The following is a 16614-nucleotide window of genomic DNA, read 5'->3' as shown; positions in this document are numbered from 1 at the left end:
GCACAATCCGTAAAACAATCAATTATAGTGATGTTTTGTTTCTGAGGCTCAACCACATACTTACTTACATGTGTGAATACAGCTGAAGAGACAACTTTGTTCTCATTTTCTCTTCTCTGGAACTCTCTGTTCTCTGCCTTCCTATCCAGATATTAACAGTCAGGATTCCAAAAACAACTCCTTTAAACTTAACCTTGAATTTGTTTATTTGCTTTGTCAAAGTCAAATTTTTTTTTTTTTCATGATCAAAGTCCAGAAGCTTAAAGACACTCTTGGATCAAAGTTAAACTCCTTTTTTCATCAAAGGAAATACTTTGACTTCAAAGTGTGCTTTTTGCTATATAAGTATGATTTTGCCACTGCTCATTCACAGGTGTCCCTCTAAAACTTATTGTTGGTTAAAAAAAAAAAGAAAAAAAAGAAACAACAGACAAGTATAAACAGCTAAAAACAGTGTGTATAGACCTCATCTTTCAGTTCACTCATAAAGGACGAAAGAAGCCATAACTTCATCACTCTATCCAGACTAAATCAGGCAAAATGGTGAGTAGAAGTCAAAATAATTATTTTTATGAAAATTAGTTTTAGCATTACGATAAAAAAAAAAAAAAAAAAAGCTTGCTTTCTCATGAAGCTTTCTCCTTTGCTAACTAAATTGGTAGTTACATTGTAGATTTTGATTTCTAAACAGTTCACTTGGCAGATAACTGGTTGAATCATTTGGAGCATTACATTTCAACATAACAGGATAAACCCTCCATTTCCCTCCACAGCGTGAGTGTATCTCGATCCACATTGGCCAGGCTGGCGTTCAGATCGGCAATGCCTGCTGGGAGCTCTATTGCCTGGAGCATGGAATCCAGCCAGACGGACAGATGCCCTGCGACAAAACCATCGGAGGAGGAGACGATTCCTTCAACACCTTCTTCAGTGAGACTGGAGCAGGGAAACACGTCCCCAGAGCTGTCTTTGTTGACCTGGAACCTTCCGTAATAGGTGAGTCCCGAATAACGACTGAAGCACATTAAATCAAGTCTATTTCTCCTGCTGTGCACGTCGAGCCCTGTTATGACCTGTGACTTCCACACAGATGAGGTGCGCACTGGGACCTACAGGCAGCTGTTCCACCCTGAACAGCTGATCACAGGCAAGGAGGATGCTGCCAACAACTACGCGCGTGGACACTACACAGTCGGCAAAGAACTTATTGACATGGTGCTGGACAGGATCCGAAAACTGGTGGGCAAGATTTCCTGATTTGGCTTCAGTTCTTTAAATGTTTCCTGAATTTCTAATTATTGTGTCATTTCTACCCTCTACCTCCAGACTGACCAGTGCACGGGCCTCCAGGGTTTCTTGGTGTTCCACAGCTTTGGAGGTGGAACTGGCTCCGGTTTCACATCCCTGCTGATGGAACGTTTGTCTGTTGACTACGGCAAAAAATCCAAGCTGGAGTTCTCAATCTACCCAGCTCCACAGGTGTCCACAGCTGTGGTGGAGCCCTACAATTCAATCCTGACCACACACACCACCCTAGAGCACTCTGACTGCGCCATCATGGTGGACAATGAGGCCATCTACGACATCTGCCGCAGGAACCTGGACATTGAGCGTCCCACCTACAGCAATCTGAACAGGTTGATCGGGCAGATCGTCTCCTCCATCACCGCCTCCCTTCGTTTTGACGGTGCCCTGAATGTTGACCTGACAGAGTTCCAAACCAACTTGGTGCCATACCCCCGTATCCACTTCCCTCTGGCCACCTACGCCCCCGTCATCTCGGCAGAGAAGGCCTACCACGAGCAGCTGTCCGTGGCGGAAATCACAAACGCCTGCTTCGAACCGGCCAACCAGCTGGTGAAATGTGACCCTCGCCACGGCAAGTACATGGCCTGCTGCATGCTGTACCGCGGCGACGTGGTGCCCAAAGACGTGAACGCTGCCATTGCCACCATCAAGACGAAGCGCACCATCCAGTTTGTGGACTGGTGCCCCACCGGCTTCAAGGTGGGCATCAACTACCAGCCCCCGACTGTGGTCCCCGGTGGAGACCTGGCCAAGGTCCAGAGGGCCGTGTGCATGTTGAGCAACACCACTGCCATCGCGGAGGCCTGGGCTCGCCTGGACCACAAGTTTGACTTGATGTACGCCAAACGAGCTTTTGTGCATTGGTATGTGGGTGAGGGTATGGAGGAGGGGGAGTTCAGCGAGGCCAGGGAGGACATGGCTGCTCTGGAGAAGGACTACGAGGAGGTGGGAACAGACAGCCTGGGTGACGGAGCTGAGGAGGGAGAAGAGAACTAGAACATGGATCCTATCAGAACTTCCCAACTATCTTTTATCTAGTATCCAGTCTTGTAACATTTACCACACAGTGCTAATGCAAATTTTCCTTCAATGCAATACCTGGTAAGTACTTCTCTTATAGCCAGTCACTTTGACATATTTAGCCATGCACCCTGAACCTTTGAATCAAGTTAACAGACATGTATTCCTCATTCTATCTTTATTGTACCGCTGTCAAAATAAAAGTATATGCTTCCTGCTCTTGTTTTCATTTGTTTTTGTGAGATTTCTAAAGACCCATACAGCAAAATGTTTTCTGCCAAATGACCCAAGAACTGAGGGGCTTCACCAGTGCAAGATGTTTTGCACTATGCAAAGATATGGAATACAATGTTGGATTTAACGTTGTCCTCAATGTATTCATTGAGATGGCTTTGAAGATGTTTTTCTCACTGTGTTTCAGCATGGTCATAACTTGCTTTGAAGATGTTTTTCTCAATATGTTTCAGCAGGGTCATAACTTGCTTTGAAGTTTTTATTCTCATGTATTTGAGCATAAAACCATTTGGATTTTCTCACTTCACCTCTCGCAAAACATGGATACTGAGGATGAAAAAACAACCTTGAGTGTGGCACTAAAGCAATGGTTTTGTATGCCAGCTGCCTCAGAGTTATGAAAAAAATTGTATTTAAGATTTATATTTAAAAAAAAAAAAACAAGGTACTGTGTCCAAATAGTTTTTCCCCTCGGTGCATACATTTAAAATTAAAATTTAAGTTAAGAAAAAATATATTTAAAAAAATATTTGAACACAGGAAAAATAACAATCTCTGTCAAGACAGTGTGCGTAACAGTCGTATTTTGACAGTCTGCACCGGAAACCGTGAACCAAGTTCCTTTGGTTTTGTTCGGTCGAGGCGGAGCTGCTGCTGACATATTCGCGAGCTAACGGGTTAGCCTTGTTTTGCCATGTCAAGAGCACAGCGTCCCCGCGCAACATAGGCCAGTGACGATTCCGTTTCATCACACGTTCACCCTTGGGTCGCGACAGAAGATAGAAATCTGGACAGAGCACACAAGAAGTGAAATGAAATGACAACGTCAACTTTACAGGTAAGCTACCGTTAGCCAACTTGGCTTTATCCTTCTGCAGCATCTCGAACGCATGCTAGCACTGGCTAGTAGAACAGCTGACGACAAAAGCTGCCAACGCTGTTTTGCCAACCGGTTCAGACTGCTTTCGTTGCCAAGTTAATGACATCGACGCGCATTTCAACACTGCTTTGCTGTGTACAGCACAAGCCCGGGGATAATTGGCTACGTTTTGGTGGGTCCTTTGTGCGTGTGTAACACAACCTCTTCATTCGGCTGTTGATGGCAGCAGCCTTGAATCCCGTTAGCTGGGCTGTGGCGGCTCTTGCTCTAGGAACTTGTAATAAATAACTACTTAAAAAATAATAACAATAGTCCGCCATTCGATTTACCTGACCACTCCGCACACTTGGAACAAATCATAGGTCTTATTGTGGGGCGGAGCTGTCGTGTTTATTTTGAACTTCCACTGTTGACATGTGAACGTGTGCAATACACCTATACATGTCCCATTGAAATACCTCGAATACAGTTTAAATTAAGGTATTCGATGAGTGATGATCTTGAACACCCTCAAATCAATCAACTTCAGCCCCTGATTCTATGGCCGCACTTTTTTTCTTTTTCTTTTTTACAGAAAGCAATTGATCTTGTGACGAAAGCCACAGAGGAAGACAAGGCAAAGAATTATGAGGAGGCCTTCCGCCTGTACCAGCATGGCGTGGAGTATTTCCTACATGCTATCAAATGTGAGTAACACTTGGGAATCTCATGGAGCATTTCCCCGCTGTTGGCATCACCGTGAGTGGTTTGCATTTACAACTGTTCCGTCCTTCCATCTTCATCCTTCAGACGAGGCCCATGGCGACAAGGCGAAGGAGAGAATACGGGCCAAGTGTGTGCAGTACCTGGACAGAGCTGAGGAGATCAAGGACTTTCTCAAGAATAAAGAAAAACAGGGGAAGAAACCTGTCAAAGAGTCACAGGGAAATGACAAGTATGTGGTCTGGTCTTTGCCATTGACTCAGAAAACATTGTCATACCCTAGAGTTTAAATATGTCTGATGTGTGTCTGTTTGTGTGGTTGTCAAGGAGTGACAGCGATAGCGAAGGTGAAAATCCAGAGAAAAAGAAACTGCAAGAGCAGCTTATGGGTAAGGAACTGAAAGCTTGTGTCAGTCCCTCACTGATTGTGTGATGGTAACTTTTGTTCTTGTTGATAATTGTTTTTGTGTTGCTGACTGTTGCTTCCCTAAAAAAAAAAAAAAAAAAAGCACTACAAAATGCAGAACTATGCTTTGTCTTTGTGTCAAGGTGCCATTGTGATGGAGAAGCCTAATGTCCGGTGGAATGATGTTGCTGGGTTAGAGGGTGCAAAGGAGGCTCTGAAGGAAGCAGTGATCCTACCCATCAAATTCCCTCACCTGTTTACAGGTAACTGTGGAATTTTGTCAGGCTTTGTGTCCGCCCATTTCTTTCATTTTCTTACATTTTTTTCTCCCCATTAGAATTGAATAAACAATGTCTCATTTTGAAGTTGTAGAGATAGTATTATTGTGTAATTAATTCGAAAGGTTCGTTAATTACTGTTGTAAATACAGCAAACACTTTAAACATTAACAGCACCGGCAGGTCAAGTGAGTCACAGAGATCTCATTCTTTAATGTTCATCCATCAAGGTACATGGCTCAAGGTTCATCATGTATCACTGTATATTGGATCTTGAGGTAATGAGATATTATTCTGTCCCCCACTCTGCAGGAAATATAGAACAATAGTTTATTATCTAAGAAACAATTTTAATAATCAAAGGCTGCAAACATTCTGTGATTCAGATGTCTGAAATATTACATTTAGCCAATTTTTTTTTGCATGTGTGTAATTAATAAACACTACAGGGAAGAATCGCACAGTTCCTCTCATTGTACATTGCTGTGTCCTCAGGCAAGCGCACCCCCTGGAGAGGAATTCTGCTGTTCGGTCCCCCAGGAACGGGGAAGTCGTACCTTGCGAAGGCGGTAGCCACCGAGGCCAACAACTCCACGTTCTTCTCCGTCTCCTCCTCAGACCTCATGTCTAAGTGGCTGGGAGAGAGTGAGAAGTATGTACATACTTTGAATATTTTACCTGTAAGAAAATGCTCTAATCTGTTTCGCATGGTGATCAGGAATTTAATATTTAAACAGTATTATTCAAATACCTTTCTTTCATCTATAATTGTACTTTTCCCCATTTTTCCCACTTGTCCAGGTTGGTGAAGAACCTGTTTGACTTGGCCCGCCAGCACAAACCCTCCATCATCTTCATAGACGAGGTGGACTCGCTGTGTGGCTCCAGGAATGAGAATGAGAGTGAAGCTGCCCGCCGCATTAAGACAGAGTTTTTGGTTCAGATGCAAGGTGAGGAGCAAATAAGTGCAGAGCAAACGGCATAACGATGCAGAGCAGCCGTGTGCCTGGATTCATATTACCTAGCGCTATCAAACGCATCAAACACTGGAGCAACAAGCAGGAAGTTCGGTGCCCAATACGCAGTCGACTGAAGCTCTACTTGCATCTTGCAGGTGTGGGAAACAACAACGACGGCATCTTGGTGCTGGGAGCCACAAACATCCCCTGGGTGCTCGATGCTGCCATCCGCAGGAGGTCAGACATCCGTTCAATACGTAGACTAATTAAAGGTGAAGCGTGTTACATTTGGAGATTGATAAGAAGAAACAGCGCCATCAAGTGGTCACATTTTAGATTGCACCGCTCTTTCACTCGGGGATCTGTACCCTGCCTCTCCCGAGTTTGCCAGTGAACTACGGTGGCATGTGAGCACAAACATGGATTCCTCGTCCACCTTCTTTCTCGTTGGTTTATGTGAGGACGTGAGTGTTCACCCTAGATATGAAACATGCTGTCAGGTTGGCTGGATTGTCCATATCGGGCTTCCGTAGAAATATGGCAGTGCAAGATGGCAGCTAACTGGGAGCAAGACCCTTGCTCTCTCTCTATATATATATTCTTATATACAAACAAGAACTGCTGTATGGATAAGAATAGAAAATTACTCTTATTGTACTGTGATTATACACTTTAAATGTACCATGGGCAGTTAATAAGCTGTTACCAATATAAAAATCCTAAATTAAGCCAAATGTTTTACACACTGGACCTTTGAGCGTGATCCACGTTTCTCTGATGCGTCGTGACACTTCTTGGATGTGCGCTGGTCTCCAACGTTCAGGAAGTCTCGCTCTCTCGCTCTCTGTCAGATTTGAGAAGCGTATCTACATCCCGCTGCCCGAGGAGCCGGCGCGAGCTCAGATGTTCCGCCTCCACCTGGGCAACACGCCGCACAGCCTGAGCGAGGCCGACCTGCGGCAGCTCGCCCACAAAACGGACGGCTACTCCGGCGCCGACATCAGCATCATCGTGCGCGACGCCCTCATGCAGCCCGTCAGGAAGGTCCAGTCGGCCACACACTTCAAGAAGGTGACTTTGTTAGGAGCAACAAAAGCAGAACAATCCCAGGTTGGTTGACCCCCCCCCGAGTGGCCCGTTAACGAATGAGTGACTCCCTCCAGGTTTGCGGGCCGTCCCGCAGCAACAACCAGGTGGTGGTGGACGACCTCTTGACCCCTTGTTCCCCCGGTGACCCCGCAGCCATAGAAATGACCTGGATGGATGTGCCTAGTGACAAGCTACTGGAACCCATTGTCTGCATGGTGAGAGACACTCTGATAAAGAGTTGGGTTCAGTTTGAGTTTTGAGATTTTGCTGAACGTGTTAAAAAACAAAACAGAATGAAGGCAGAATCAGGATTTACTCCCACACATACCAAACATCAGCAGAAATGAACAAGAAATAATACTTGCGCCTGAAGTCACTGTAATTAAACCTCATGTTCAAAAGGAGCTGCGTTTCCATTACCCCTAGAATTGCACAAAACATAAATACTGCAATAAATAAACTGGTAATTGAAAGCTAGGAACGCCTAAACTTGGAAAAACCTCTCAAATATGGCTGAAAGGTTTTTGCACTCTCATGAGGTGTTTTTTCAGACATATCGATGCAGAGGTAGATCACAAACGTGTAATGGAAACACTTTTTTTTCACATTTACACATCCATCGTGATCCACAGTAGCAGAATTTCGAGGGTGAAATCAGACAGCAGGGGATCCAGGTGACACATCAGTGACTGACGTGTAAACCTCTGCTCCCTCCCGCAGTCGGACATGCTGCGCTCTCTGTCCACCACCCGTCCCACAGTCAACACCGAAGACCTGCTGAAGGTGAAGAAGTTCACAGAGGACTTTGGGATGGAGGGCTGAGGCCTCACGCCGCCCCGCCGCCTCTCCTCTCCTCAGCCCCATCAGAAGCGTCAAGGCTGCTCAACACTCCTCCAGCCGCCCCTACCCCACCCGACCCCAACTGCTGTCCCATTCTGTAGGCTTCAGTCTCCGCCGAGCGCTTTGGTTCACCGCCTCTCATGAATTTTTTAAAACGACTGGTCCTTTTCCCAACCCACGTTGGGGAAAGTAAACCTGTATCTTAGTCAACCCCCCCCCCCCCCCCCACACCCTCCCCCTCTCCACTTGCCAGGTCCAGAGTTTTGGAATCCTTGGAGGAAGTTGACCAAACGCTACATTGGGAATAAAAAAAAAAAAAAAAAAAAAAAACTCGGTGTGAATTTAGTGGTCGGACAGTTAGAGCCCATGTCCCGTTCCGAAGCGGCCGCCGCCGGGGCGTCAGACCGGCGTCGGCGTGAGGGAAGCTGCATCCGAATCTCAACGGTAGATTCTGACTGAAGGACTGTACGTCTCTGTCGCCGTCATGCACTTTTGATTTCGATGGCGTTGAAGGACACTCGAGGATCAAGAGAACGTAGTTCTGGCAAGCATGCAGTTGCGTGAATGCATCCAAGTATTTTTATTCATTAACTCGTGTGTTTTAAATGTGTTTGTCTGTACGCCTCCATTTATCGCCCCCCTCCGCAGCTTGTGTGTGTACTTTGGCGTGCGCAGCAGACTGAGCGGAGCTCCAATATTCTCAAGAGATGTGCTCGATTGGAACGCAAACCGTCGCATTATTGAAAAACTTGAATTAAGACTTTTTGTTGGAAGGCCGTTTTCTTGTTAGGCAGTTTCTTCCTTTTGGCAGGCAGGGGTTGTTTCGTGTGTCATTGTTCAGAGTCCTCTTTTTAAAAGCTCTGCGTCTCGCCCACACTGGCTTGAGTTTTTAACCTACGCAGGTTTGGATAGGTTTCTGGAAAAAAAAAAAAAAAAAAAGGGTATCACAAGCTGTTCAACTGCGAACAAACGGCTCAAAGCCGGGGCTCGAACTGAGGAGAGTTGCGAGATTGATTTCTCTGTGCTGTGACTGTTGTGTTTTTCTTTTGTTCTTTTTTTAATCTGTGCTGAATGTAAATACTCAATCTCCTCCTGTCAAACAGAATCAGTCAAGCACATCTCTTTCAATCCGGACGCATTTATTTGGGTCATTTGCTACAACAGTAATGTTTTTCCAAGTGTCCCAGGTCGACTTATATCATCAAACCGCCGCGTCAAACTTCACCAACTGTCCCTGAGACAAATTCTGTTTACACTTGAATAATTTTTTTTTTTTCTTTAGCAGTTTCATGAAGAAGTTTCCGGTGCGTGCCGTCTTTTCGAAGGCAAGCGGCGCACTTGCAAGTTCTGGCCCTGAGTCAAAAACACTACTAAGTTGCTTCTTTACTGCCTGCTCAGTATTGTTTTTCCTTTCAACAGACAATAAAGAAATCTACCTTGAATCCCACGAGAAGTAGGATAAAGCGAAAAGGACGTGAAAAACTAAAGAGCCTGACTGACATTGGTGTTGACCGGTACCAACCAATAGACTTCACATTAGGGTGGAGGAAAAAAAATAAATGGTACCAATATGTTAGAACTATCTTCAATCTTTACATTGCTTATCTCCTGCAATGCTAAGCCAGACCTACTATTTATTATTATTATTTTTTTTAAACATGGTTCATATAGGTTACCGTCATGATAAGCTAGTTTTTAGGTGCAGCCGTCAGTCAGATTGGTCCGTTTCTTGGCTTCCAGCTGCGGCTGAAGACAAGAAACGGTGGCTATTTTGTCAGCGCCATCGCTCGATCTCGACTTCTATCTTCCTCCCGTCGGACTCTCTGAACCACTTCAGGGCCTGTGATGGTCGGGATTCCTCCCAAAGCTCAGCGCTGTGTGTTTGTGACGGTGCGGGGGGGTGGTGGGGGTGGTCATTTTTATTATTAACGTCCCTGTCAAGGAGGTGAACCCCCTTGCTGGCCTTGTAAAGCATCACTACTAATTTAATCCTGCATTAATAAAGACAGACATTTCAACAGACAGGTCCAGGCGTTTGGTTGTGACGTGTTTACTTTGCTTTTCCAAAAAGCTGCAGGCTACAACAGTACATGGCTCCACGCCTAACATGTTCAGCATCTACACCACTTGGTAAACAAACCCCAGTCGTGTTCTCTTACTGGCTGCTGCCAGATGAGGTCACTCGTCATTTTACAGTACGGTTCAGGCGTTCAAGCTGGAGCTTTTCATGGACTTGTTTTGACACTTTACTCAAGCTTATTTAACAGAGGGGACTGGTACTACCGGCGCTATCTGCATTTCATGTCCTTTTTTTTTTTTTTCAAATTAGGCATGCGATTGAAAAATTGAAAAGACGGCAATGGCAGATCGCTTGACTGTGGAGAGGAAGAAGATGGCAGCGACGACAGTTTGGGTCCCAGCTGCCTCCTCGCGAAGTGAGCTTGTTCATCAGCAATACGTGAGGAGGAAGCCGGATCGTGTCGTCTCGCCTCAAGGACACTTTTGACACAACGCAGCAACGACCAACTTCAAGTCTTCCTTTCGCTGTCTTTTACTTTGTACTTTGCAGGTACGGCAAACACGAGTCCAGCTTGCTGACCGTGACCAGGAATCTTTTTCAACCAGTTCACATTGCTGGGAAAGTCAGATCCACCAGGCCACCACGCAGCAGGGTGCTGGCGTCTCGTCGTCTCCTTCACCGCGTTTGTCACACTTTGCTGCGCTTGGAGCTGCTTTCTGCTGCAGGCGCGGCTCGTTTGTTGCGATGGTGAGGGAAGGTTGGCATCAGCTCCGGTTCACAGGCTGCAGGGGAGCGGACAGTAAATGGCTAATGACTTTCTGGACAGCCAACAGGTGAAGGTGGTTTACTGCTGATATATATATATACATATATATTTTAAACTCACGCAGAGGTTTCTCTTTGAAGTAGGAACTCTCCAAACAGTCTTTAGCTGTTGCCCTGGGTTTGAGAATCAGAAAGGGAATCAGCCGCTGAACAAACTGATTATATTATACAGTGACCCCAACGCTCTTAAAAAAAAAAAAAAAGGCAGAATAAATTGTAATTCACGGGAAAACAAAACGTCCTCTCACTGGCAGTATTAAGTTATTTACATTGTCCACCAAATGCTGATGGTTGCTTTTTATCTGATATTGCTTTGGTGTAAATGTAGCGCAAAACCAGGACATCTTGTAGTGAGATGCGATCAGACATTTCCCCCCTATGAGTAAGAATTAGGTAGCCAGTGGCCATCAGCATGATGAAGGTAAACTGATAGACGTAAATCTTCACAGGGACAGAAGAGACAGAATTAAGTGTGTACATATGTGACAGCGTGCACACCTGCGCTGTGGGTTGTACATGAAGAGCAGGTTGAGCAGTCTGTGTCCAGCATCAGACAGCCAGATGAATTTGTTCTTCAGATTGTTGTACGGCTGCTTCTTCAGACTGTACTGACCGACGAGAGGCAGCTTGGAGAAACCCTGAGGGGCGCGCGCACACAAATACGAGACATAAGCAACATCGAGTAGGTATATTAGGCTGCGTTCAGACTGCAGGCGAATCTGATTCCAATGACATTCCTTCTCAAATCCGATCTTTAGATCCGATTTAGTCTTGTGTCGCGTAGAGCGACGTCACGGACGGTCAAAACCCATCGGTGTGTTTGGTGCTGTTCAGACTGAGGCGCATCTGTCCAAATGCGATTTGAAACGAACCTCCCGAAGGTGGTTTCAATCCATTTTTGCAAAGAATGGGATTTCGTGTGATTTGTGACTGTTCAGACAACAAAGGAGCGATCCGGTTTCAATCTGGACTGGGCTCAAACGGATTTTGGCTGGCAGTCTGAACGCGGCTTTAGTTTTGTCTCTCAGCATGCTCACCGGCCAGATGTTTTCATTGGGCGTCCCCAGCAGCTGCACGATCAGGTCCACCTGCTGGATCTCAGAGGTTCCTGGCAGCAGAGGTTTGTGAGCCAGCAGCTCTGCCAGAATGCAGCCCACGGCCCTGCGAGGGAAACATCGCAGTTCCCTCCGTCAAAGGATCTTACTGACCTCCGCTTTGCCTGATTTTGTTAGAATGTTTGCGTCACAGCCTCACCACATGTCCAGAGCTGTAGTCTGAGACTTGGTCCCTAGGAGGAGCTCCGGCGCTCTGTACCTGCGGCAGAGAAGGTGCCGTGACAGCCAGGTAACGCAACTCATTAGCGGGGAGGATTAGTGGGCGGGATTAAAGCCGTGAGTTTCCACTGAGGCTGCAGGAGCGTGCGTCTCAGCAACACAAAGGTTGGGTTATCTGCGATGAGGCAGGCGTGACCTGCTATGACCCGAACGATGGAGGCTTTCTGAGACTTTATGAATGGCTGTCATGAGGTGTCACTGGTTCAGTGATGTCAACTTTAATGTGAAGTAGGTGAGGTTTAAAACAGGAAGAAGTTAAAGTAAACTTATAAGTAAACTGTATATATATGTGTGTGTGTGTGTGTGTGTGTGTGTGTATATATATATAATATATATGTATGTATGTGTATATATAATATGTATATTATATATACAATATGTATATTATATATACAATATATATATACACATACACATACATATATATATATTTATGTACACACATATATGTATATACACACATATATATATATATATATATATATATATATATATATATATATGTATACACACACACACACACACACCTCACTGCTGCTAGCTTGATTTAGCCACTTTCTCTCAGCACTCTCTTCGTTAACGGAGCTCAGGGTAACAGCAGACACTCACCACAGGGTGACCACTCGGGGGGTCATCGGCTTCTGAGGGATGCCGTACATCCGGGCCAGCCCAAAATCAGCTGCAGACAGCAGGATGGGGAAAAACTGGTGAGTGAAAATGAAAAATGCAGCATAGACACTCGGGTTGCATTGAACAAATGATTCAATATGAAGCCAATGTCTGATCTTTTAATTCCAATAACCAGTTAACAGTGTGAATGGTAAGATTTTGCTGAGATTACAGTTAGATATTGATGTTGGTCTAAGAGCTCGTTGGTCAGAGACGGTGAAAGTTCAAAGGCCAGCTCTGGTGTTTAGGGTGAACGGCGGTGCACTTATAATGGAATTAGAGAGTTGGGAGTGTGAGCTGCAGCAGTGGTTGGGTTGTGGCAATGAGGAAGACTTACCAATCTTAACGCAGCCTTTGTCTGTCATCAGCAGATTAGACACCTTAAGGTCCCTAATGAGATTAGAATGGAGAATGAGCCAGCTGCCGCAAGATGACTCCGAACGTTCTGTCTCGCTTTTTATACCAATATACCGCTTTTCTCTTTTCACTCTTCACTCGTCTGCCTGTTAATGACTCTTAGCTGTGTTCCAGCTGAGCTGCGACATCAGCGAGCTCAAACACTTAAGACTTGTCAGTTTAGGCTATTGTCTGAAACTGACCTGTGAATTATAAAGTTGTGGTGCAGATACTCCAGACCTCTGAGCAACTGCATGCAAATACATTTCACCTGAAAAGGAGGAAATCATATATATTTATTTTTTTAAATATATTTTTATTCATTGAGAGATGCAGATATATATTGTTATGTAAATAAATAGCTTCTTCGTGATTGGCTCACAGTCCTACCTGAGCCTCAGAGAAGGGTGTTTGCATGTTCTCCAATAGACTGGCCAGGTCCTGTTCACAGTAACTCATCACCAGAAATAAACTGAGACACACACACACAGACAAAGATTTTTTTTTTTAAATTAAAGAGGAATAGATGGAATAAAATGTGTGCAACCACACAGCCAGCCAAGGTTGCAAAGGTGTGCGTGTGTGAGTGAGACAGCGTGTCTTACCTCTCGAGCTGGCTGCCAACCACCACCTCTTTCAGCTCCACAATGTTGGAATGCCTCAACCTCAGCAGCAGGTTAATCTCTCTGAGGCTGCTGATGGGGATTCCTGTCAGAGAAAAGGGCAAAGCACCAGCAGCACGTTCACCAGTGTTGCAACTATATGCAAGTCATTAGAAGAAATCACCGCTGCTTATTTCTGTTCTTGTCACTTTTAAGCATCGATCTCTATCGATCCAGCTGCAATGTAATGTTTTTAAGTGTCTAGACTACAGAATGAGCAACAACAAAAAATGTTTAGGTATTTTGACACTATAAACCAACAGCCAAAGCTCTTACCATCTTTTTCTTTGTCCATTCGGACCTTCTTCAAAGCTACAATCTCATCAGACTTGGTGTCTCTGGCTCGGTCTACAGAGACAACACCTCATTACATCTTGAGACACATAGAATAATAACAAAACAAACAACAAAACAAGGGTTCATCACCCATGATGTTTGTAACTCACACACAATGCCGTAGGTTCCTTCTCCTATACGGTTGAGCTTCTCAAACTCTCTGACACTTCTGCAGCTCCCAAACTGCAAAAGAAAAGACGTATTTTTATTTTGTCGATTTTTTTTTTTATTCATCCTTGTGCTGTACTTCCCACCACATGTGAGTAAATGGTATTTGAAATGTGTTCAATGGAGAGAAACGGCAACATTCCATCTGAATGTCTCACTGTAACGGCGAACAGCTCTGTGTGATCAGACATAAGTGTAAGAAACGTAGTAAACGGTCAACGTGCGTCAAATACACCATGAGTTCACGGTGACGTGGGACGCGCTCACGAATTAGGGTTCATCAAGGAATCACAAGATGACGTAGACCGCTAATGAGATTGGCCGCTAACGGCGATAAAACTAAAGTGGAACGTATATTTTCAGAGGCATCACTGGCTTGTATTCCAAGTGAGCCATTGCAAAAGGCGGTAGCGTCACATTAGTATTTAAATAAGCGTGTAAGGGAGAACTTTGCAAGCTTCTTGAAACCAGCAGCTAGCTGCCTCTGACGTCAGTTTTCTTTTTCCTACCCTGTCGTTCTGAGGCACCGTGAATACTCTGTTGTTCTTCAGGGACTTGAGCTTTATAGGCTCTGGTTCCTCTTCCCCAACGGTGTCCATGTTATTATTACTATTATTATTATTATTATTATTATTATTATTATTATTATTATTATTATTATTCTCAGTTGTTAGACACAGCAGAATCACTGGGCTAGTCTGCCTCGCAGGGCGCCGCCATGTTGTTTTCATCCGGGTCTTTGGACAACGAGGAAATAGCGCCAAATTTGCCGTTTTCCTGTGGACACAGAAATCAAAAGTTATAAACTGCCGTTTTAAACACTTCTTCTCACATGATGGTGCTCTATTTCTCTAGAACTCCCCCCCCCCCCCCCCCCAACCCAAAAAACACCCACAAAAAAACACGCACATTCTAAATGTTTTTCTTTTCTTTTCTCATTGTTTTTTGTCATTGTAAAAGACAAATGGAAAAAACATGACAAAATATGGGATTAGATGATGATGATTGATTGCCCCTAAATAATATGTCAATTGCAGCCAAGCAGATCAAATTGATAATCCAACATTCACAATTTGGGAGCGGTTTACCTTGTGTGTAGAGTCACTTTTTGGCCGCAAGTTTCCTCCCCACTACTATAGGTGTAGATGAAGGTCTCCGCTCTTTTACAGCATTGGCTATAGTCATGTTGGATTGAGAAGCATAAATGTCTTCTTTTGATGGGGCTGTGACGAGGATGACCGGGGTACCCGAGGAAGTTTCTGCTGAATTCGGCTCCGCGTTTGGGTCTGAGGAGACTGTAATTGGTGGGGGGCACATGTGCAAAAGTTTCGAGTGAATAATGGTTCCAAATGTCAAGGATTTTGAAGCATAAATGTCTTCTCTTGATGGGGCTGTGACGAGGATGACCGGGGTATACCTGAGGGCGTTTTTGCTGAATTCGGCTCCGCGTTTGGGTCTGAGGAGGCTGTAATTGATGGGGGCACATGTGCAAAAGTTTCGGGTGAATAATGGTTCCAAATGTCAAGCAGATGTATACTGAGTCACTGAAATATTAATGCAATGTCCAGTGAAAAAGCTTCTATGTCCTGCTGTTATTTTAGCCCCTGATAATTATACTGAGTCATCATAACTGTAAAAGTATTCAGTGTGCTTTCACTGGTCCAAGTTCATGGCAGATTAGTATAGATTTATAGATTTGCTGACCAAAGAATCTCATACAGTGTGTGTGTGTGTGTGTGTCTGTGTGTGTGTGTGTCTGTGTGTCTGTGTGTGTGTGTGTCTGTGTGTGTCTGTGTGTGTGTGTGTGTGTGTGTGTTTTCTGTCTGCTTGAGCGCAACAGCACCTTTCAAATTGGATTGTACTAATTTCTTAAGAGTGTTATGGTGTGCCTATCTCCAGGAGCACTACCTCAAGGAACTCGAATGGCCGTTGTTTACAATATTATAAACCACACTGTTATGTTTAATAAGCGTTATTTCAGAAGATATATATATATATATTGCCAAAGAAAGCACTTTATGCTGATGAAGACATTGACATGGTAGTGTATATGGACGGTAGTATTCACATAACTACAATCATACAGATATCTTTTTGTGGAGATTACGATTGTAGATTTGCTTTGTTGGTATTAGACATACTAATACTGATTAGCATAAACCAGAATTATGATAGAGGTTAACAGTGTTCCCATCTCGCTGTCGTCCTTAGACTTGTACAACTGAAATTACAGAACAATTAGTGTTTTTTTGGCTTAAAATATTATTTTTTTTTTATCAGCATCCACAGCTGCTGTGTGGTTAAATCACCTGTCCAGACTAGGTTATCTACTGAGGTCACTTGAGGTTCCCTACAGCCATACCTGGATCTTCCCTCTGGCTCGCTCCAGACCCCATCAGGCTTCAGTCGGCTCCGGCACAGGCACTAACATTTTGCTTGGCTTTGGCTACAGACTGTACAGTCTGCAGTACAAAGGCTGCCCTTTGTT

At 44.6% G+C, this 16614-nt stretch overlaps 3 protein-coding genes across 3 annotated transcripts; 2 read left to right on the top strand and 1 right to left on the bottom strand.

Moving 5' to 3' along the window:
- Positions 1-382: 382 nt before the first annotated feature.
- LOC142883940 (tubulin alpha-1A chain-like) lies at positions 383-2545 on the top strand. Its single transcript, XM_076019279.1, has 4 exons — positions 383-543; positions 774-996; positions 1091-1239; positions 1327-2545. The coding sequence occupies exons 1-4, from the start codon at positions 541-543 to the stop codon at positions 2302-2304; spliced, it is 1353 nt and encodes a 450-aa protein (XP_075875394.1). The 5' UTR covers positions 383-540; the 3' UTR covers positions 2305-2545.
- A 526-nt stretch (positions 2546-3071) lies between these two features.
- vps4a (vacuolar protein sorting 4 homolog A) lies at positions 3072-9257 on the top strand. The gene is made up of 11 exons (XM_076019280.1): positions 3072-3400; positions 4017-4128; positions 4232-4376; positions 4472-4533; positions 4694-4813; positions 5324-5480; positions 5630-5778; positions 5943-6024; positions 6639-6858; positions 6951-7091; positions 7597-9257. Exons 1-11 carry the CDS (start codon positions 3380-3382, stop codon positions 7696-7698), a joined length of 1311 nt encoding a protein of 436 aa, XP_075875395.1. The 5' UTR covers positions 3072-3379; the 3' UTR covers positions 7699-9257.
- Positions 8639-14838, bottom strand: cdk10 (cyclin dependent kinase 10). Its single transcript, XM_076019281.1, has 13 exons — positions 14636-14838; positions 14069-14141; positions 13899-13970; positions 13566-13668; positions 13351-13432; positions 13164-13231; positions 12902-12954; positions 12505-12574; positions 11816-11875; positions 11599-11722; positions 11060-11199; positions 10623-10675; positions 8639-10518 (listed from the first exon to the last, which is right to left on the bottom strand). The coding sequence occupies exons 1-13, from the start codon at positions 14723-14725 to the stop codon at positions 10424-10426; spliced, it is 1083 nt and encodes a 360-aa protein (XP_075875396.1). The 5' UTR covers positions 14726-14838; the 3' UTR covers positions 8639-10423.
- Between the last annotated feature and the right edge of the window lie 1776 nt (positions 14839-16614).

This window comes from Nelusetta ayraudi, unplaced genomic scaffold, assembly GCF_046127955.1.
Source record: "Nelusetta ayraudi isolate G7.1 ecotype Tasmania unplaced genomic scaffold, CSIRO-AGI_Nayr_v1 ptg000009l, whole genome shotgun sequence".
In the NCBI taxonomy this organism is placed as follows: Eukaryota; Metazoa; Chordata; class Actinopteri; order Tetraodontiformes; family Monacanthidae; genus Nelusetta; species Nelusetta ayraudi.
Note: the sequence above shows the minus strand (reverse complement) of the source record. Positions and strands in the feature narration are given on the sequence as shown.